Consider the following 21,759-nt stretch of genomic DNA (forward strand, 5'->3'; position numbering starts at 1 on the left):
TTAAGTTTGCGCTTGCTGCCCGTAAAAAAAATCGACCCTCTAAAGTAACCGAAGTTAGTGAATCCTTTGCTACAAGAAAATTAACTTTCTGTCTCTTATTTTTTATTTGTACATGCAGCTCAATGCAGACACATTGTTTTCCTTGGGTGGCAATTACTTTCTGTCCCGTGATTTTAAATAGTCTGTAACGGCAAAAATTCTTTTTAAAACAGTCTTGTGACAAAACACTGCACTGCACCCCAGTGTTGAGTAAGGCCTAGTAGGCGCGTTGTTTAACAAGATATGAATTTCTAGCAAGGTCAAATTCTGTACCCTACCGTATTTAATTTAATTTCCGAAGTTTTCTTCACAAAGGGTGACCAGACCCTCTTCTCGGCCACTCTGATCTGAGATCTGATCTGACCTTTTGTTTGGCCCCTTACTTCTGCTTCTTTTTGCAATCTCCAAATACTTTTGGTTGACCTGCCTTCTTGCTGCCTTTTACAATCTTCCCCCATTGGTGATAATGATACTGCTTATTTTGAGGTTTCTGTTGAGACAAAAACCTCAAATACTGGCAGAAATTTGCTGAAAGCATGTTTTCAGCTGTTCGTCTGCTCTGGAACTTCACGGCCAGTTGAAATAGACTTTCTAATGTCTGTGGGTTTCTCACCTCCAGTAAATTCTAAACTGAAGGAAGCAGGTGCGACAAAATTACCTTGATTAATCATTATCTGGCCTTTTTCCGTAGAGTAGATTGAAGATTTGTATTTCTCTCAAAAAAAAAATCGCTCATATCTTTGACATTCGTCTGGCATTTACTGAAAAACTCTCCTTCCCAGGTGTAGGTTTTAGAAGCTGATTTCCCCAACAAGAATTTTCCAATGCCCTTGAGCCAACTTAAGGGCTTTTTTAGGTTGGCAGTTACTACTGTGATCTTCTGCATCAGATTTACAGGATGTAGTGTAAAATGCAGATCAAGGTGTTCCAGGAAGCTCATCATTGAGTCTTTGCCATCAAACATCGCAGCTGGTTTCATAGCTGCTTGCATGGTTTCTACTATGATACCAAATCTCTCCATAGGATTTACTGATGGATTCAGGATTTGAAAGGTAGGAAGTGTCAGCATAAGCTTTCCATTTTCCAACAACATGGTTTGTTAAAATGCTACGGATGCCAATATAGGGTTCCTCACTTTTATTCTGTTAAATTAAGTGTCAAGGAACCAAGTGAACTGTTAAGTAAATAACCACTTAAGTCCAAGAACAAAAATGTAAACTCAAGAAGGATTAATTACCCTTTATTCACTCAAACTAAGATTTAACAGCTGGCCCCTTTCTCAGGATGTACAGCAAAGACTCCACTTGGGCTTAAAATCAAAATGTAAAAAATAAGAACTAAATAATAACTCACTAAAGAGATTTAGCCGAAGCTAACACAATTCTAAACTAGTTGGCCTGTGATCTTAAATTAGCCAACTAACTAAAAAAAGGCACATAATAAGGCTGAGCATAACAAAAGCTTAGGAGACGTAGCCCAAAGACAAACGTGCACTACTTAGGAATCCCAAATATCTGTGTCGAAGTCAGTTGAACTTGACTTAAATATTATTCTCCTTCTCATTTGCATTTAATGCGATTCAAAAAAGTCACTCAAAAATGTATTCAATTCAAAAAAGTAGGGACTTGTAAGATAGGAAATATGCATTAAATTAAAATAACTGTTATAAAATTAAAATATACCTTACAAAATGTCTATGGTCCAGGCGAACAGTTACTTTCCCCTGTACAGCAGGTCATACATGGGCTGGTAGTGGTGGTAATATGCTTTGGGGGACATTCTCATTTGACTCTGCTGTGGTAGAACAGACCATGAAAGCTGCAGACTATCTGAACATAAATGCGAACCAGTTGCACCCTTGCATGGCATCTGTGTTCTCAACTTGAAATGGAATCTTCCAGGATAATGCCCCATATTACAAGGCTCGAACTCAGTTGGAGTGGTTTGAGGTGCATAATGATGAATTACAGTTAATGACTTGGCCATCTAACTCACCAGATCTTAACCCTCCGAAGGTTTTGAAAGAAATCAGGTATTGTTTTGCAAAGCGTCAACAGCTTTGTCAACGAAGTTTTTGGAAAGCGTGGAATGTTTTATTTACTGAAACCACCGAAAGCGTTAAGCAGTTTTCTTAACCCTCCCCACACCTGCAGCGAATCATCCGGATGAACTAATTAGCGTTGACTTTAAAAATATCAATCACTGTCAGAACTTTGTCCTTTGGGGATTTTGAAGAAGTAGAGTGCTTTGAAAGTCATCTGCCTTGTAACAGTAATTGTCCGCTTTATGTTATGGATTTTGTTATCAAATAAAAATTTTGAGAGAAACTGAAAATCAAGACCTTGAAAGAAAAAAATTATAAATGTTTAATTTTTTTCTGTTCATAAACCTGAATTTTTATGTACTTATATATACATGTGCGTGTGCGTGTTTATATATATATATATATTAAAATTTTTATGGAAAATAAATGTGCATATGGCCATAATATCAAAATATTGTTGTGTTTCTAATATCCTTTACTTTAGTTATTGAATTTACCCCTTATATACGATTGCTTGCCTAAGATAAAAGGAATATTTTCTCACTGAAACAATATGATTTTCAACAGTTCCCAAGATAGTTTACTTCTTTTAATAAAATAAAATATCTTGGGCACTTAGAAAATTTCTTATTCTATTTCCAACTTTGGGTATTTTTGATCCAGAGTTTATTTGAAGTTACGGATATAAATAATATTTCACAGTTTATTTGATACATTGCCAGAACTAATTAACTTAACATGAAGTAAAAAACTTGTTTATTTGCTAATCATAATTAAAGACCTCCAAGTTTTTCTCATGGAATTTTCCGCTTTTGTGTATAGCCATAAGTAAGGAAATCTGCAAGTTCATTAATTGTGCCATAATGATATTGTTTTCGTTAAAAGCTAAGAAAATATCAGCATATTTTACTATTCAACTACTTATTTGGGGGGGGTGGCTAAGAGCAAATACACAGGTGCTCTTCGAAATCTTCGTATTGAAAAATATAAGAGCATTAATGAAAAAAGACATCGGATTTTGATGGATTAATTCTCATGGTTTTATTAATCTCTATACCTATAATTCTTTCTCTTTCTATATACAAAGAATTAAAGAATTAAACAGATACACTAGTCTAATGCTCATGATGCTTACTCAGTTTTTCAATTTTATTTAATTTGATTATGGCAAAACACTCAAAGGTTATCTGCCTAAGAGTAGGCATGTCTTCATGGAGGAATTTCTAAGGGAAACTGTTTCGTATGCATGTTGCACGTGGGAAAAATACAAACGCCTACGCAGTGAGCTCTTTCGCCGAAAATTGAATCCTGGGCCGAATTATCAGTGTTTAGAGCCTATTGCTCTTCGCTGATGGGCCAACGCTCTTGATGCGTTTTATGGAATATAAGTTTTGTATGTGCAGTCGGAATATTGAAAATATTTTTTTGAAAATATTATAGTTAAATAGAGGTAATGCATAGTTTTACTAAACATTTTCTATCAGTATTACTTTCAGTGTAGTTACCTAATACAGAAACATAAAGTTTTATAAATATTTATATTTATAATTTGGTTTTCGATATAATGAACTAAGATTTCCCAGAATTCAATACATTCTTAAATTTCATTTTTCAGTATAATAATATGCAGTTGTTTTTAAAGGGTGTAAATGATGAAAATTTGGAAATATGAAAAGAAAAAAATTATGTTTGCACTCAAAAAATGCAAATGAAAACGGATTTTAAAATAAAATTGTGTAGAACTAATCATGATTAGTGTTTGAAATTAATCAATTTCTTGACTTATTTAATAACTTCGGACGAATGGTAACATATTTGGCAGAGAAAATCTTTTTAATTAACAATGAACTTATTTATTTAGCATTCTAAACAAATCCAAAAGAATAAAATTCCATGCGTTATCACGCTCAAAGTAATATATAAAACAACATCACTGTTGCCACAAAAAATCTACATTATAACGAACATATTAAATTATTGTGTATTAACTGAGTTCGTGCATGTTCCTGAACAAGTAGATTAATCTTCCTTCAGTTAGGTTTTTCTCAAGAATATTTATGTTTTAATATATATGCTTAAAGTGCGAATATTAGAAATTATTTAAAACATGCACTGAAGTAGAAGTAAACTTTGCAACAGAAATTCAACTAATTTCAATGAATACTCGGAGTAATATGATCGCAATCTATCTGATTATTTAAGAAAGTCTGGGCAGCAGGTTTGCTTCCTATAGGCTCATATTTATTTATTACTATGCACATGTGTGACTGCTATTTTTTTATACAGAGAATGTTTTCCCCTTTTGGAGTTTGCAACAAACAAAATTAAAGATTTTAATTTTCATAAAACAAAATGCAAAATAGACATTCTAAGGCAAAACTGAAGTGTGAAACCCTTTTTATTCACCAAAATGCACAATTTATTTCTACTTCAACTAAAAGAATCAAATTTAAGTTTTGTTCACATTGCTGGCTGGCTCAGTTAGAAATAAATATGTAATCTTTTTTCTTCCTTTCTTTCCTAAATTCAACAAGATACTTTTTTTAGAAAACAAAAATCCATAATTTATTCATTTTCAACCGAAAATAGGTTATACTATTTGGATATTGCAGAACATAAGAGAGCTATTTATCGCAAACATGTCAGGGCTGCCATCGTGAAGGGCTTTCTAAGGGAAACTGACTTTGCACAAAAGACCTATGATGCAGTCACTTCATTCACCTATCTTCAAACCTAAATCAAACTATCAGCAAGTGTTTTATCATTTGGCTATTAGCAAAGTTCAACTAGACGAAACCAATTCAAAAATTTTATTCGCATACAATACTTAACTCGACAACCGCAATAAGAGAATTCTATTCTTACTATATTTCTTGTGCTCTGTAGTTAGCTAATTTTAATGCAATTAGCAGGTAATATCAATATTGGAAAGCTTTAAAGCAAATTGCACTTTCGAATTTTCTTTCACATCATTCTAAATTTTACAATGGGAGCCCAGTTATACAAACAGAAACAGATAATAGTTATATAGGTCCAAGGGGTACTGACTCGTGGATAGTGGAAAAGACATCTTTTTCATCAAAGATACCATACATAATACGTGGATGACAACGCACATTGCCTTTCATTCTTATCGTCCCTCCTCTAATTTTCAGCGCATATCCTGTTCTTTCTTCTAGTCGTTTTACATTACCGCTTCTTTTCAAAATGCACCCTATTGGAAAATACTTGATCTGTTTTCAAAAATAGAGGCTAAATATTTCTCAGTATCGTAGAAGAAAGACATTCAACAGAATGTAAGAATGCATTTCTGTGAATACAATTCCGTAGGAAAATATTCTGCAAAATGCTTCAATTTTATAATAAATATGTCAATAATATACACAAAATTTAAGAATGGATTTTATGATTATATATATATTTACAAATTCGTTTTTCAAAATCATAGTTTCTTTTTTAACCCCAAAACGGCACTAGGACAGATGGGCTACTAGTCTCTAAACGGCATTTTATAGAGTTTCACTGTAAACGGCAACTCAACTTTTAAATTGCTGCCACCAACTATTATCGTCCTGTAGTATAATGAAAGAAATGAAATAATTAAGAATCTTCATTAAATACATTAACATTACTTTGTCTTGTATTATTAACAATACAGTACCTAGAGCCATCAAATTTTGAATAACGTAATCCTCCCCTCGAATATACACACTGTAAATGGAATTTTTATGTTCAAATTTGTTTTATTATCTCTTTCATATTTTGTAAAACTTTAACGAATTTTTGATTAGGAAACTTAACAGTTTCAAAGCGAGCAGTGGTAAGGGATAAAACACTTTTATCTCCAGTGTGCGAGACTATTTATCAGAAATTCTAAAGATATGCTGTTTCTAAATATTTTATTATATTGCTTTCAGCATCAAAAAAGTCCCTTTAGGCATAATATAAAATCTGAAAGCTTCTGAATTTTATTTTAATGTTTTTAATTTTATAATTCTTTTTTAAGGTTCAAATGAGAGTTAGTACAGAAGGGCTATTAGTTTCGAAACGGCATTTTGCATCGAATCACTTTTTAAACTGTTGCCACTAAATATTATTGCCCTGTATTTATTTAAAGAAACTAAATAATGAGAATCTACATGAACATATGTATGTTTTTTGCATTGTGGAAAAAGAACGTTACCTAGAGTCATCACATTTTGGATCACATAGTCCTCCTCCGAACAAGGACACTTGAAAGCCCGAATTTGGAATCAGGAATTTGTTATTATTGTCTATTTCATATTCTGTATAACTTTAACGGATTTTTTATTAAAAAACTGAACAGTTTCAAAGCGAGAAATGGCAACACTGTGAGGAATAAAACATTTTTGTCTACAGCCTGCGAGCCTGTGTATCAGAAATTCTAATGATATGCTGTTTCTAAATATTTTTAGGCCAAAGTGGCATCAGCCCAAATGCTCTCAAAACATGTATGTGTCTGTAAATGAAAAAAAAATGCCCATTTGAACCTAATATAAATATAAAATATAAACATATAAATATAGCAATAATAAATTGTTTTCATTTTTGGGGGGGGGTATTGAATCCAGTTTTACATAACTTTTCAAACAAATATTTTGCGCTAGGATTATTTTCTTATTTTTTATAAAACGTTTTAAAGAAGTATTTAAAATAAATGGATCTTATATCAGGTTAAAAAAAGTGTGTAACTGTCATAAGAAAAACTGAAGCAAGGAGGACAAAAAGATTTCTAAGGTCATATTTTTAAACTAATCCAATTGGCTTATTAGAAGATGAAGACTGTTATTTTTTTTTTCGATGATAATAATAGAAAAACAATGGGAATAACGATGGCTGCAGATGTCTTTATGTATGGTAATATATTTATATTAAAATAAATTTCATAATCCTTAATTTTAATAAAACAAAACTATATTTCATGAGGTTTGCAAATTTCATAAAACGCATATGCGTATTTGTAGCCTATAAAACAATTTGTTAAAATTCTACAGGGTATTTGAATGAGCTGCAGACACTCTATTTCATAAAATAATAAGCAAATATTTATATTATATACAACAATGCCTTTAATATGTTAATTTACCAATGCACATGATATATACGAGGGTTGGAACTTTAATAGTGGCAACTATTTATTTACAAGGAATTCAAAGGTGATTCATGTCACCATGTTTTACAGTCCTTCAATATAGTCGCCAGCACTGTGTACAACCCGTTTCCAACGATGTGGAAGTCACAGAATACCTGTAGCAATGCCTGTTTTGTTGATAGTTTGAATGGACCGGTCTACTGCCGCAAGAGTCTCAGGAACAGTTTGGAAGCAAGTGCCACGAAGTGGTTCCTTCATCTTAGGAATTAAGTCATAGTCACAAGGGCTTAGATCTGGGAAGTATGGTGGATGGTAAAGCACTTCCCAGCCCCATCGCTTGAACAAATCAGTCACAGCTTGCGCTGCATGCGGCCGAGCATTGTCATGCAAAATGAGAGGAACATTCTGCAGAAAGTGTCGCCGCTTTGTTCTCAAAGCTGGTCGGAGATTGTGCTCCAAAAATGACCAGTAATACTGCGCAGTGACGGTCTGCTGTGGGGGAACGGTATGCGTTAGGATGACACCATCACAGTCGTAAACGAGAATCACCCTAACTTTTACACTGCTGGGGTTCTGACGAAATTTCGAACGTCGTGGTGACCCGTGATGACGCCATTCGTTTGATTGGCGTTTCAGTTCTGGCTGGTACGATTGGGCCCAAGTCTCATCCAGCGTAATGATACGGCGTAAAAAAGCATCTCCTTCGCGCTCATAGCGCTCCAGGTGGGTTCGGGCAGGATCGTATCGTAGCCATTTCTGCATTTCCGTCAATTGATGTGGAACCCATAGTGAAGCAATTTTTCTCATGGACAGACGTTCCATCAGAATGTGCAGCACAGTCGTATGCGCTAATCCTGTTTGTCCGGCCAGCTGACGAATCGTTTGGCGGCGATCACTGTCCATTAGTGCAGCAACAGCTTGCACGTCTGCATTGCTGACACTCGGACGACCTGGCCACAGCATGTGTGCCATGTTTTGGCGTCCTTCATTGAATGCTTTCACCCATCTTGCTACAGTTCTGTAAGGCAATGCAGATTCCCCGCAAGCCTCTTGAAGCCCTTGATGACACTGTCGTGCTGTACGACCTCTGGCACATTCAATTTTTATCCAACATCGTAGTTCCTGTTCTGAAAACATCATGACTGACTTTAGACCGCGAGCTAATACAAGGATCCGTTCTTCGCGTCACTCCGCATGCATGTTACGTAGCCAGGACGAGTTTTTTTTTATGAGAGGTAAGGTAGGTATGTAGTTTACGTGTGGTATACGCGATATTCTTTGGTTTTGTTGCATAGCATTTTTTCAGCGGTGTTGCCACTATTAAAGTTCCAACCCTCGTATATATATTATTTTTTTTTTTTCAGACTATTATAAAAGGATAGTTATACTCGTACAAACCATTTAGTAGGAATGAAACCTTTTTACAACTCTCAGCTGATATTATGATGCATTATAATGTTGTGCTGCCATCATTTACTTCCTTATACAACTGAATGAATTTTAAAATATTTATTCCTCTTCTTGAATTTATTTCATAGCTCTAAAATTATTTTCGATTATATTTTGGCGAAATAAATAGTTTGTTTTGAGAAGGAAAAATTATATCTCAAATGATTTTACCATTTCTATTTTAGAAGAATGCCTATTTATTGGGGAACATCTTAAAAAGAGTACAAGTGGTTATGATTTTAATGTAAGAAATTAATTGAATAAAATTAGGCTTTCAGTTATGGACTATTTCGAATAGGAATGTATGACAGACATATGTGAAATTTATGTGTCTGCAAAGCGATTGTGAGAAAAAAGTGCCACTGAATGTCTTGTTCCTTACCTTGCTAAAGAAAATTTAGAGAAATAAGACGGTTCGTAGCACTTATAAAAGATGCTGAAACTATCGAAAACTGTATTTAAAAACTTTAAAATGCGACTTCTGTGTGGTTAGTGCTTGAAAATAATATTTGAAATCTCTCCTGCAAAATTTTGATTAATAAATCAGTTAATTTGCATCAGATGAGTATGGATTTCTTATTCTAATAGCACATTGAAAAACATATTATTCATTGACATATTTATTTCTTTTGAGAACGAAAAGAAATTTGCTTCATACATTTGTAATAAAATGAGTCAAAAAACTGTCGTTGTGCGGAAGCCTATTTTATTTTTATTTATTTATTTGAAATTGGTTTGAATTGGAAAAACCATGGTTCTGCCCAGAACGGAGAAAAAATTGTTTAGTCGTGCAATCTTTTTGAAGCATGTGTACATTACAAATATCATGAATTTACTACCAAAATGCACTTTAATTAACGATAATTGCATATTGATTTAGTGAATACTATATCTTTTTGTTACTCTATAATATCAAGAATACATTTTTTGAACTAGGAAAGAAAATAAGGCTGATCTTTGGAATATGGTAACTGCTAGTTTGGCGACATTTTGGAGGCGATAAAGGTTACTATCTAGGACTTTGGGAATAATGTGAGAAGCACTCAGTTCCGATTACGCATTATTTTGTGTGAGGGAAATGAGAGATCATGAGATATGTCATGTGACATTAATGGACGAATTACAGTTGTTTAATCGGAAAAGGGGGGAAATTTGGAAATTTCGTATTTAGCTATATTCTGTGTTGTGTGAAACGTGACATTAATGAACGAATTACAGTTCTTTAATCGGAAAAGGGGGTTAATTTGGAAAAGCTTCATTGTGTGTTGTGTGAAATTGTGTTGATTAATTTTCAGATTGCATGGCGCTATGTAAAGTGAATTCTAAATTTTTAATGCGTTTATCTGATAATAATAATGAGATTGTGTGAAAGGAAGGATATTACAGTTAAGTTTAAATGGCGGTGCAAGAAATATGGTGAAAATGGACATTTTGTGAAAAGGAGTGTAAGGAAGGGTACGTGGTTTGCTGAAAGTAGTTTGAGTATAGGTGAAATTTTATTAATTTCTTATTACTTGGTGAATAGACTTCCAGTTGACTACTGGATTTAGGATTTAGAAATTAGCAGTAGTACTGCAGCGACGTAATGAAGATTCTAAAGAAGATTAGGTAAGTTAGTATTTTTAATCATTTGAGGATATTGTTTTTATGCATTGTTCCAAATGTAAGGAGTAAATAAATTAATGTGGTATTATTGGAAAATTGTTATTAGCAATGATTTAGTTTAAAGTAATTAGGATTGTAATCTAATTTTTATTAATTTAATGTATGTGCTTATTTATATTTTAACTAGTGTTTTTTAATTTAATTATATTTTAATTTAATGATTGTGATTTTATGAGTTATATATTTGTAGTATTTTGGAATATGTTTGAGTAGAATACGTTGAGTATTTCCATGCATTTTCGTGAAATTTTTCAAATTTATGACAAAAAAGCAGTGTACATGGATATAGTGAAGAGTGTGCACAATGCCATTTTTGTGCAATTCTGGGATGTTTTTTTAAGTTAAAATAAGTCGACGTGTACATGGTTTAGTGATATTTTAATTAAATGATAGTTATTTTGTGAATTTTATGTTTGTAGGAATTTGGTAGACGTTTCAGTTGAAGTAAACGTGTAGGGGAATAATTTAAATATTTGACACTAAGTATTTGTAACTATTTTTAATGTTTGTGTATAAATTCGTTAGTGACGTTTATAATATAATAGATAATTTAGAGGTAAAAGCTTTTGGATATTTTATTTATTTTATATGTGGAAATGTTCATCCTTGGAAAGGGTATGTACTTTTTCGCGATCAGGTAATTTCATATATGTGCTTTTTATCGAGTTTAAAGATTAAGAAAATTTTCCTGCATTTTCGTGCAAATTTTTGTAATTTATGAGAAAATAGCAGTGTAGATGGATAAAGTTAAGAGTGTGTGCAATGCCATTTTTGTGCAATTATGCGATGTTTTTTTTTAAGTAAAAATAAGTGGACGTGTAAATGGTTTATGTGTATGTGCTATTCTGAAAAACGCGCAAGGAGTTTGCGATTCTACACTTTTTCCCAATTTTGCAGTTAATATTTGTCATGATTAAGCAGTTTTGTTAGATAAAATTTCTAGCATCAGTGTAATTCGGCTAGTAGATTGTTGGAAAAAGTGTTGAGTAAATAAAAAGAAAAGAAACATGTCTTTACTTCGTGAAGACAAAATGGCGGCGAAAAAAATATAGAGGGTTGCTGTAGCAGAGTTGGTCGTCAAATTTTCGCAAAAAAATCGCCAAGTTACCATAATCCAAAGATCAACCGAAAATAATATTTAGAATTGAAAGAATTTTAGCAAATGACCCAAGATATGAAAGGAATTGGCTTTTTTATAATACTTATTTCATCAATTCTTTTTTATCTCTAAATTGATTTCTTTCTCAATGTATTTTTTTTCTGAAAGTGAATACCAAATGGTACGATTGGTATTATTGACAGTGACAAGAAATATATTACCATATTTGTATTAACTACAGTGGTTTTCCCATGTATAATGTGGATATGAGCCAGTTCCATTTATAAAGTCCTCAGTTGAAGCTTTACTGCTTTAAGGCACAGAGCCATGAAATACACAAGAATATTAATTACGAGATTAACATCACTGGCAATGTAAATCACAATACTAAGCACAGAATTGTTATTGATGCCTATTAAAACATATAGCAATTTGATAATTATCTCAAAAGGTGACACGCCTACCAATGGCCAAGCACTAAAATTGCTGAACACGGGTAGTTCGGTTCGAATTGGCTGCATGGACGTTTTCACGATTTTTTTCTTTCTGTAACATGTATAGGAGCCATTTTCTCTTAGACACTTCAATGTGAAGGCATCCTTCCTTTGGCAGACAGCCCTTTGTCAAGTAAACTAAACCAAAAAGAAGTACTTCAAACGAAGCATAGATATTAAATTTTAAATAGTCCTATTTTGTTCTTAGGCTGTGAAATTATTTGGGTCGATGTGAAGGAAGGATACCATAAAACTGCACATAAAATGTTAATAAGATGGGAACACTGATTTCAAGAAATACATACATATATTGGATTTTTAGTAAAACCCCAATCATAAGTATTAACTAATGAATTTAAAAATACCTAATTTAACATAGCTCATCAGTCCTTAATCGTAAATAACGTCCATTAGCGGCTGAGCAGTAATGTCACTGAACACGAGTAGTTTGAGTTCTCCTCACATGTAACATGAATACGAGCCAGTTTTCTTTAAAAAGACTTCCAAGAAGGCACCGCTTCCCATACTGAGACAGACCTCCTTTGTTTTAATTAATCAACCATAGTCGTAAATAACAAATTGTTTTCCCTTTGAAAGTCCTCCACGAAAATTAAAGTTGTCTATCTTTATCAGAACATCTAACTGTGTCATTTCAAATCTTGATGTAGACAAAGAATCAGAAATTCTTATTTCCTTTTTTGAAATTTTTTGCATCACCCAGATCACCATCATATTTTTTTCACCTTCGTATAATGATTGCAAGGATTTTATAAAAAGCCATTTACATTTTTCTTCCACTAACAACTATTTTTCATAAATATTTACTCTTACCTGCTGAGACTTTTTTGTCCTAACCGTTTCGAAATTTGGAAATAAACATAACTTCATAACAGTAAAATATTCATAATTAAATATCATTTGGACCTTTTTATTCTATGGACTATTTCGAATAGGAATTTTATTCGATGGCATTTTCAGTAAAATGGAAGTATTTTGCTTAAAGTAAAAAATGCATCATATGATTTCATGTACTTTCAGTACTTATTTTATCAATGCCAAAAAGTGAGTTCATCAAATATATTATTTGTGAATGATTTTCATATCACGCCAAGGAAATTTCTCAGAAGTTCGTTTTAGATGAGAAATCAGAAGAGTAAAACGAATTTTTTTTTAAGGAAACGCGTCTTGTCCTCATATTTCAATAATAAAATGTCCATACTTCACATTCACACAACTAAATTTCGATGCAAACATATAGTAAATGATACATTAGTTTAAAATAGAATTACACAATTTGAACTCTTTCAAAAATCTCATTTTTTATTTCAGAACAATTATTCAAAATATATATTGAAGTAACTGTTTTTGTGAACTGTTATAGTAATTTAAACAAATACAGTAACTTTAATCAATGCGCACAGTTAAAATAAAACTTATATCCATTTTCTCTGTTTCTACAGTCAATGTAAGATACCTGTTTAAGTATTTATTTTATGCTAAAAGAATTTATTTGTAAATTAGGTGATGCTAAATTCTTTAAAAATTATTCATGGGTTCCGTGCTAATTGCATTTACTTTTGCAGCAGAAATTTTGTTTCACAAATTTTTCGCATACACATAGGTTTTTGTTGAAGGCTTTCCATTATTTTCCAGTTTCGGCATGAAAATCGCCCTCAGGTCAGCAGATGGTACGGCTGGATTTGATGTTTTTATTTATGACCCTCCCATTGTAACATCTTTCTCTAACGGTCGCTGTTTCACTACTACCAATTAAGCGCAACAGGAGGTCAGGGGAACGACAGTACAGAATATTCCGTCCTCAACGATTTCGAGACGAAAAATCTGAGGCACAAAAAATTATTTGAAATGCTTTCAGATCCATCAAGAGGTGACAAAATAATCCGTGTGTGATGATTTGCTAAGCCATCTTTCAATACAGAAAAATCCGTCTGTAACGCTAAGAGGGCACGATACAGCACATTTGGGATGACATCGACCAGCAGCTCAGAGGTCAAACGCCTTTATTTCAGAATACCTCGACTTTGTGTGACCGTTGCTTAAACATATGGTATAATCTGTCTCCAATTATCTAAAAAGAAGTTGTAGCATCCATGCCCAGGTGAGCTGCAGCTGTTTTTCAGGCCAAAAGTCGTGAAACGTATTATTAAATAGGTGGTCATAATATTTTGGCTCTACAGCCATATGGTAAAATTTCTGCAGGAATGCATTTGTCACAAATTTGGTAAAGGGAACAGTTGTTTTAACCTTGAGACCTTTTCTGCTTGGATGAGCCAGCAACTAGAGACAATTTCGACTACATTAGTGAAGAACTAACATAGGTTTAGCTTTAAATTTTCTAAAGCTTGAAGCCATATTTCTTTTTTCCTTCAAGCGAATGCTGAGACTAACTAAACTAAGAAAACAAGCCAAGCCTGGTCCACGAAAATACAACAGATAAGAATATCTTATCTCACATCGTAAATAAACAGATCGAGTTCCAAACGGCACAACGCACATTGGAGTGGATGCATCAAACCTCCCATGTGCAATAGCTGTGCCGCTCGAATAAACGCTTCATATTGACTGGGTGCAGTGCTTTACTTCGCTAGTGCATTCTCATTAGAATTGATGAATTTAACCCTTGATTTTGCCTTTTCTATATTTTCGCCTTCGGGTAAACGGTGTGGTTGCATCACAATTGACTCAATTACCGAGAATGGTCCATGTACATATCGACCTATTTTCACTTAAAAAGTCAAAGAAAATTGACAAAAATCCAATTCTTCTTACTCTTGTAAAAAGCGCCAAACAAATAAGGTGGCGATTCTGCACTTTAGCATAGAAATTGTTTCCAAATGCTTATTAGCTAAAATCCCGATTGGAATTTCCCGGAAAATGTCACATTACATGTCTCATGATCGCTCATTTCTCTGAGACAAAATAATCTGTGATTCGAACTGTGTGCTTCTCAGATTATTGCTAAAGTCCTAGCTAGTAACCTTTATCGCCTTACCAAAATGTCGCCAAACTACCTGTTATCATATTCCAAACATTAGCCGATTAATTCAATGCTAGAAGCGCACACACACGAAAAAAGAAAAAATACCATTCACTGACTATTTTTGCTAACAACTCAATGTGATAAAAAGTTACTAAAAGGACACATTTTAAAGTAATACATAAAAAATATGCATAAACTTATGAACTAAAATATAAAGAATATTACCTTGGAATACTTCTGACACATATTTAATTACTTTAGTCAGTGCCGTTTCTACATTATACAAAGCATTGCCTGAGATACTTTGATCAATATTTTCCATGTATGTTGAAATCTGAAGTGGCACATAGACTGTCTCATGGACATGGCGGTGATGCCTACTTTTCATAATGTGACTGCTTGCAGGTATATCTTCAAGAACAATATCATCATGTAAACAGGTTCTTAAACTTCCATAGATAGTGTAGAAATGAATAATGAAAAGAAGATTTCCATAAAATGCCAGCAGTTTACACATTTTGCTAAAGTAAGAGAGAAAAAAACTTTTACATGTAAAGGAACAAGAATTGGATATAAACAAAATGAAAATACTTGGCATATAATTACATGAATCAATTCCAAAATCAGGAAAGATAAGTGTGCACAATTTAATCTGGAAAATATGGTTATATTTGTTTTAACTACGAGATTGTATTACAGGAATTGATATGTTTTATATAACAGAGGAGCCAACCTGAATTGGCTTCTTCAGCAGAAACTTCATTATAAACAGAAATTCGAATTTTTTTTTCTCACGCATCGAGAATTAAGTCTGGAGTTAATTAAATTTCAGTCTAATAGAAAAAATCAAATTATTTCATTGTGTAGTGCAAAATAATACTGCAGAGAAAACCTGAATGAAACATTTTTTCTACACGATAATCAATAAATGGAAAAGCAATAAAAATTTCTCAGTCACACTTACTTATCGAAAACAATATGTTCATGATTAAAAGCTAGCTGTCAAATAAAAATCTTCGTGAACTTCATAGTGATAACAAATGCTTATGTTAATCATAAAGAATATCTTATGCAGGTGTTATTTACGCAACCCAACAGTATTTAAATATACTGACAAGAGTTATCAATACCATTCTGGGCATGCAAAATATGAAAATCGACGGAAATAAATAATAAACAATCAAATGTTACGCGCACAAAATATATTGCCAGATCAAATTACGCGCGTAAGTAATACATAACAGGAATTTTCAATCTTTTTGACCCCAAGCCAAAGCATAGACGTTCTTTGCTCAAGCACCCCCCCACCCCATCTAATTTTATAACCCTCACTCCTTTCCAAAACTTGAAATATATATATATATATATATATATATATATATTTATATATATATGTTTACAATTTTCCTCATATCGAACATACCGAATGGGGAATGGAAATATTAAATCACAATTTTGAAATAAATTTAGAAGAAATGGTTTGCGTAAAAAAAGAGGAACAAATGCGAAAATATTACAGAACTGATGTGAGGGGGACAAAAACTGAAAAACTGATGTGAAAAATTTTTTTGTTGTTGTTGCTTAGCCTCGAAAGATCTAACATATGTCAGCTCCAGAAGGTTATTGACAGCCAAAACATTTGTAATAATCAAAGACGTTAGAATAGTCTATTCTAATCTCCTTGGTAATAATAAGGGGATAACAAATTTCTACCAATGTTGATACTAGTTAGTTAGTACTACGTAGTCTCTTTCAGTTGTATATTTATTACGATTGTAATTTGGCAACATGGAATACAGTATTTTTATTTTGGAATGTGAAGATCGTGTAACACGTCTTGTTGAAAATACTAAGCTCTCGGTAACTTTGAAACTTCATGTAGCATATATAACCTGATTGCGTAAATTCTTATTTAAACATGTACATATGTTCGGGTAAGGGAAGCACTTCCGGAGAGAACCCGGTGAATGTAAACATTGCCAAATTTGGCGATAATAGTTAAAATCTGGTAACCCAGCGGATTCAACCTATTCGCTTGTTGCAACCATTCATCTTGCGTCCATTTTGTTTCGTTATCACTGTGGTTCTTCGCATTTGCAGATTTCTATTATTCTTCTTTTATTTATTACTTTTTTTCTTAATTTTTTAACAACGAATAGATAGAAATATTTTCGTAGATCCCGGTTCTCGGTTCGGGATGAAAGGAAGAAAATAAAGCGGGAGGGGTGAATGCTAATTTGTAACACGGCTGTTCACGTTGTGTTCTTAATTATTAACAGCTGTACGCACGCAGAACTATGAGGTTCGAAACGCTCAAATAATTCGTTTTCGTACTCCGCAAAAATGTGCGTTTTAAATAATTAAGTAATGCTTTTATTTTTATTATTGTTTATTCTCACCTAAAACTATGATAATAAATCAATTTTTATGGCGTAAAATTGTAACAATATATTGTTAATGCTTTTCTTACAATAACCTTTCAGAGGATGGCAGGTGTGACATAAATAGATTATTAAATTTTAATAATAAATACTATTTATTACTGATTATCTGTGACAAAATAGTTTGATGTATTCCCATGGTCATCAAAATTAGCAAACCACTGCTGGTGTAAGGAATATAGTTCAAATGACTCTTGAAAAGTAATGAAATGTGTAATGTTCAAGTTTTATTAACAATGCTACTGAAGAAAATTTGATTACTGTTGAAGGTTATTAGTATTGTGAAATAAATTATGAAAAGGATGGGTATTTGTTTCAATGTAAATTGCTTTAACCTGCATGCAAGTAACATTAAAAAAAAAAAAAAAAATACTGAAAACTGTTAATCAGAGTTCATACACATTTCTGCACACAGAAATTAAGGACCATTAATGAAAAAAAATTCAGGACCTATGAGTAAACGCGAACTGAATAAATTCAATTAAAAATATTAGCGATGCCTGCATTTCACATTTGTAATACCATCCTAAAAATAAAATAGATCCATAAGTAGTATGTATTATTACTAAACATGAATTAACATAATTATTAATAAGTTTGAAAATGAAATAAACTTTAAGTAATTGATCAAGTAGCATTAAATATTTTACACTTATAATAGTTGGGCATATTTGAAAGAAGTGACATTTACATTTTACTAACTTTATGTAACTTTTTTTTTGTCTCATAATGTCACATACTTGGTCAGGCTAGCGGTTTAGTAAGTAGCAGGTTGATTTTATGTCAAATGGCATAGTTTAAAATGAGAAGTATCATAATCAGCAAAATTCATAACAAAAGTTAATAATTTAATAATTAATTTCTGTTTAAATTTAATACCAATTTATTTCCGTATATCACGTTTAACCTGTTAGTTTTACATCTACATGCTTATTATCTGTGAATTTTTACTACCATATGCTTAATATATTGTTTAGTCTGCTAACTAGAATTTACATGCACTAAAAATCACGTTTACAAAGTATCACGTTTACGGCTCGCCTCAAGCGTCGATGAAACGCGAGCTTGGCGAGTAAAAATGGAACGGCGCCAACGGGTTCGCTCCCGAAGCGCCAACGGGTTCTCTGCGGATGAAAACCCCGGGTAAGAATTCATATTTGTATGAAATACAGCAATTTCAATCTATTACTATAAATCAAAATATGCTTATATCACATATATTGGGTGACCCTTGCCCACAAATTGTATTCATATTTTAAATAAGATAGTCGCATGTATTTGCCAAAGGCACCGAAAGTTAGTAAGAATTAGGTAGCATGTCATTTAGACAAAAGGGCAGTTTAAGCAAGCAAGTGCTTCTTCACACAGGACAGAAGCCTCATGTATGTGAAGTATGTAAAATGACATTTGGTAATGAAGGTACTTTAAGCGAGCATATGTGTATTCACACAGAAGAAAAACCTTATGTTTCTGAAATATATAAAGTGCCATTTAGTCATGAAGGTACTTTAAACGAGAATATGCGAATTCACACAGAAGAGAAACCTCATGTTTCTGAAGTATATAAAGTGACATTTAGTCGTGAAGGTACTGTTGATGAGCATATGCGTATTCACACAGAAGAAAAACCTTATGTTTGTGAAGTATGTAACAAATCCTTCAGGTGTAAGGCTAGATTAAAAATGCATATGCCTATTCATACAGGAAAGAAAGCTCACATGTGTGAAGTATGTAATAAGTCATTTCTTCTAAAGTATACTTTAAAGAAGCATATGCTTATTCACACATTAGAGAAACTTCATTTGTGTGAGATATGTAACAAGTCATTTAGACAAAAAGCAGGTTTAAACAGGCATGTGTTGATCCACACAGGAGAGAAACCTCATGTGTGTGAAGTATGTAATAAGTCATTTGGAGAAAGGGGTAATTTAAAGCACCATATGCTTACTCACACAGGGGAGAAACCTCATGTGTGTGAAGAATGTAACATGTCATTTGGACATAAAGGTACTCTAAATGACCATATGCGTATTCACACAGAAGAGAAACCTCATGTGTGTGAAGTATGTAACAGGTCTTTTCATAAAAAATATAATTTAAATCAACATATGCTTATTCATACATTAGAGAGACCTCATGTGTGTGAAATATGTAGCAAATCATTTAAACATAAAGCTACTTTAAATCGGCATATGCTTATTCACACATTGGAAAGACCTCATGTTTGTGAGATATGTAGTAAATCATTTAGACATAAACGTACTTTCAAACGGCATATGCTAATTCACACACAAAAAAATCCTCATGCGTGTAAATTATGTAAAGAGTCATTTCGACTAAAAGGTGCTTTAAAGAAGCACCTTCTTATTCATACGGGAGAGAACCCTTGTGTGTGTGAAGTATGTCATAAGTCCTTTGATGAAAAGTATAGTTTAGGCAAGCATAGGCTTATTCATGCATTAGAGAAACCTCATATATGCGAGTTATGTAGGAAGTCATTTAGACATAAAGATACTTTAAACCAGCATATGCTTACTCACAGAGAACAGTAACTTCACTTGGGAGGTTCGTAAAAGTCATACTAAAGTGTGATTTAAATCAGTTATATGTATCAACGCAGGAGAGAAATTTCATGAGTTAATATATATAATAAATAATTTAGACAAGAGTAAATCTGTGGAAATGTATATTTATCTGTAAAGAAATAAAGCTTCATTCTTTTAAGGAAAAGCTTCATTTATAAGAACTTATAAATGCTCTAAGGATACCACAAAGAAACACCAGAGAAAGTGCAGAATCACCCACTGGTTGACGCATTTTTAAGAATTGCACATACTCGGTATCCATGTACACATCGACCTATTGGGTTGGCAACTAAGTAATTGTGGATTTCACTCATAGATGGTTTCAGTTGAATTTTTAGGGTTGCAGATGTAGTAAAAATGTAAAACACATTTTGTTATTTGATAGTTGGCAATTCAGCTGTCAATCAGTAAAAAAAGTTTTTTGATCGGTTGCATAGTTTTCGTTTGGCGTTCGTTGAAAAATGGAAAATCAAAAGGAACATTTTCGTCATAGTTTGCTTTTTTATTGCCGCAAAGGGGAAAACGCATCGCAAGTTCATAAAAAGGTATATGCTGTTTGTGGTGACGAAGCCTTAAAAGAACAGCAGTGTCAAAATTGGTTTGCCATATTTCGTTCTGGTGATTTTTCACTCAAAGGTGAAAAACGCTTTGGTCGTCCAGTTGAAGTTGATGACGACCTAATCAAAGCAATAATCGATTAGGATCGTCACGGTACAACACGTGAGATTGCAGAGAAGCTTCATGTATCACATACATGCATTGAAAATCACTTAAAACAACTTGGCTATGTTCAAAAACTCGATACATGGGTTCCTCACGAACTGAAAGAAACGCATTAACAGCTGCGAGTTGCTAAAGAAACATAATGACATTGATCCATTTTTAAAACGACTGATAACAGGCGATGAAAAATGGGTTGTTTACAACAATATCAAGCGGAAAAGATCGTGGAGCAGGCCAGGTGAACCAACTCAAACAACATCAAAAGAAGGTTTTTATTATCAGTTTGGTGGGATTACAAAGGAATTGTCTACTTTGAACTCTTACCACCCAATCGAACGATCAATTCTGATGTCTACGTTGAATAACTAACGAAATTAAACAATGCAGTTGAAGAAAAGCGGCCTGAATTGACAAATCGAAAAGGTGTTCTATTCCATCATGACAATGCAAGGCCACACGCATCTTTGGTCACTCGGCAAAAATTATTGGAGCTTGGTTGGGATGTTTTGCCACATCCACCATATAGTCCTGACCTTGCACCATCTGATTACTTTTTGTTTCAATCTTTACAAAACTCCTTGAATGGTAAAAATTTCAATAATGATGATGATGTCAAATCGTACCTGATTCAGTTTTTAGCTAATAAAAACCAGGCGTTTTATGAACATGGGATTGCAATGCTACTACCTGAAAGATGGCAAAACATCATTGATCAAAATGGGTAATACATCACAGAATAAAGTTATTTAGTTCCATGAAAAAATTGTCTATGATTTTCTAAAAAAAATCCGCAATTACTTAGTTGCCAACCCAATATTTTCACTTAAAAAACATCCCAGAATTGCACAAAAATGGCATTGTGCTTGACTTTATCCATGTATACATTGACCTATTTTCACTTAAGAAGTCAAAGAAAATTGACAAAAATCCAATTCTTGTAAAAATTGCCAAACAAATAAGTGGGTGATTCTGCATTTTAGTTAAAACACGACTATGGTAGGTAATTTGTCAATTGATTAAAATGCTAGTAATAACTTGAGAAACATTTCAGTGCAAGTAAGAATTATGTGCAAAATTTGTTTTACATTTTTATTAATGTACAGTCA

The 21,759-nt window shown here is 33.0% G+C and overlaps 2 protein-coding genes across 4 annotated transcripts in view; one reads left to right on the forward strand and one right to left on the reverse strand.

Annotated features, from left to right (window-relative positions):
• Positions 1-18,376, reverse strand: part of LOC118191827 (ciliated left-right organizer metallopeptidase-like) — a 111,090-nt gene extending 92,714 nt beyond the window's left edge. For 2 of the 3 annotated variants that reach the window (XM_085812104.1, XM_035362684.2), the window contains exons 1-2: positions 15,869-16,191; positions 15,130-15,425 (exon numbers count right to left, since the gene is read on the reverse strand). In XM_085812104.1, the coding sequence (XP_085668230.1) occupies positions 15,130-15,421 (292 nt within the window). In that variant the 5' untranslated portion in view covers positions 15,422-15,425; positions 15,869-16,191. Of the gene's footprint in view, positions 1-15,129; positions 15,426-15,868; positions 16,192-18,224 lie in introns of those variants that run through there. The other variant, XM_085812103.1, reaches the window with a different exon arrangement.
• Positions 18,377-18,609: 233 nt separating this feature from the next.
• Positions 18,610-20,036, forward strand: LOC118191821 (uncharacterized). The gene has a single exon (XM_085812106.1). It carries the CDS (start codon positions 18,662-18,664, stop codon positions 19,895-19,897), a length of 1,236 nt encoding a protein of 411 aa, XP_085668232.1. The 5' UTR covers positions 18,610-18,661; the 3' UTR covers positions 19,898-20,036.
• Positions 20,037-21,759: the final 1,723 nt, after the last annotated feature.

This window comes from Stegodyphus dumicola, chromosome 2 (genome assembly GCF_044657685.1).
Source record: "Stegodyphus dumicola isolate Sdum_Otavi_A_Nest chromosome 2, ASM4465768v1".
In the NCBI taxonomy this organism is placed as follows: domain Eukaryota; kingdom Metazoa; phylum Arthropoda; class Arachnida; order Araneae; family Eresidae; genus Stegodyphus; species Stegodyphus dumicola.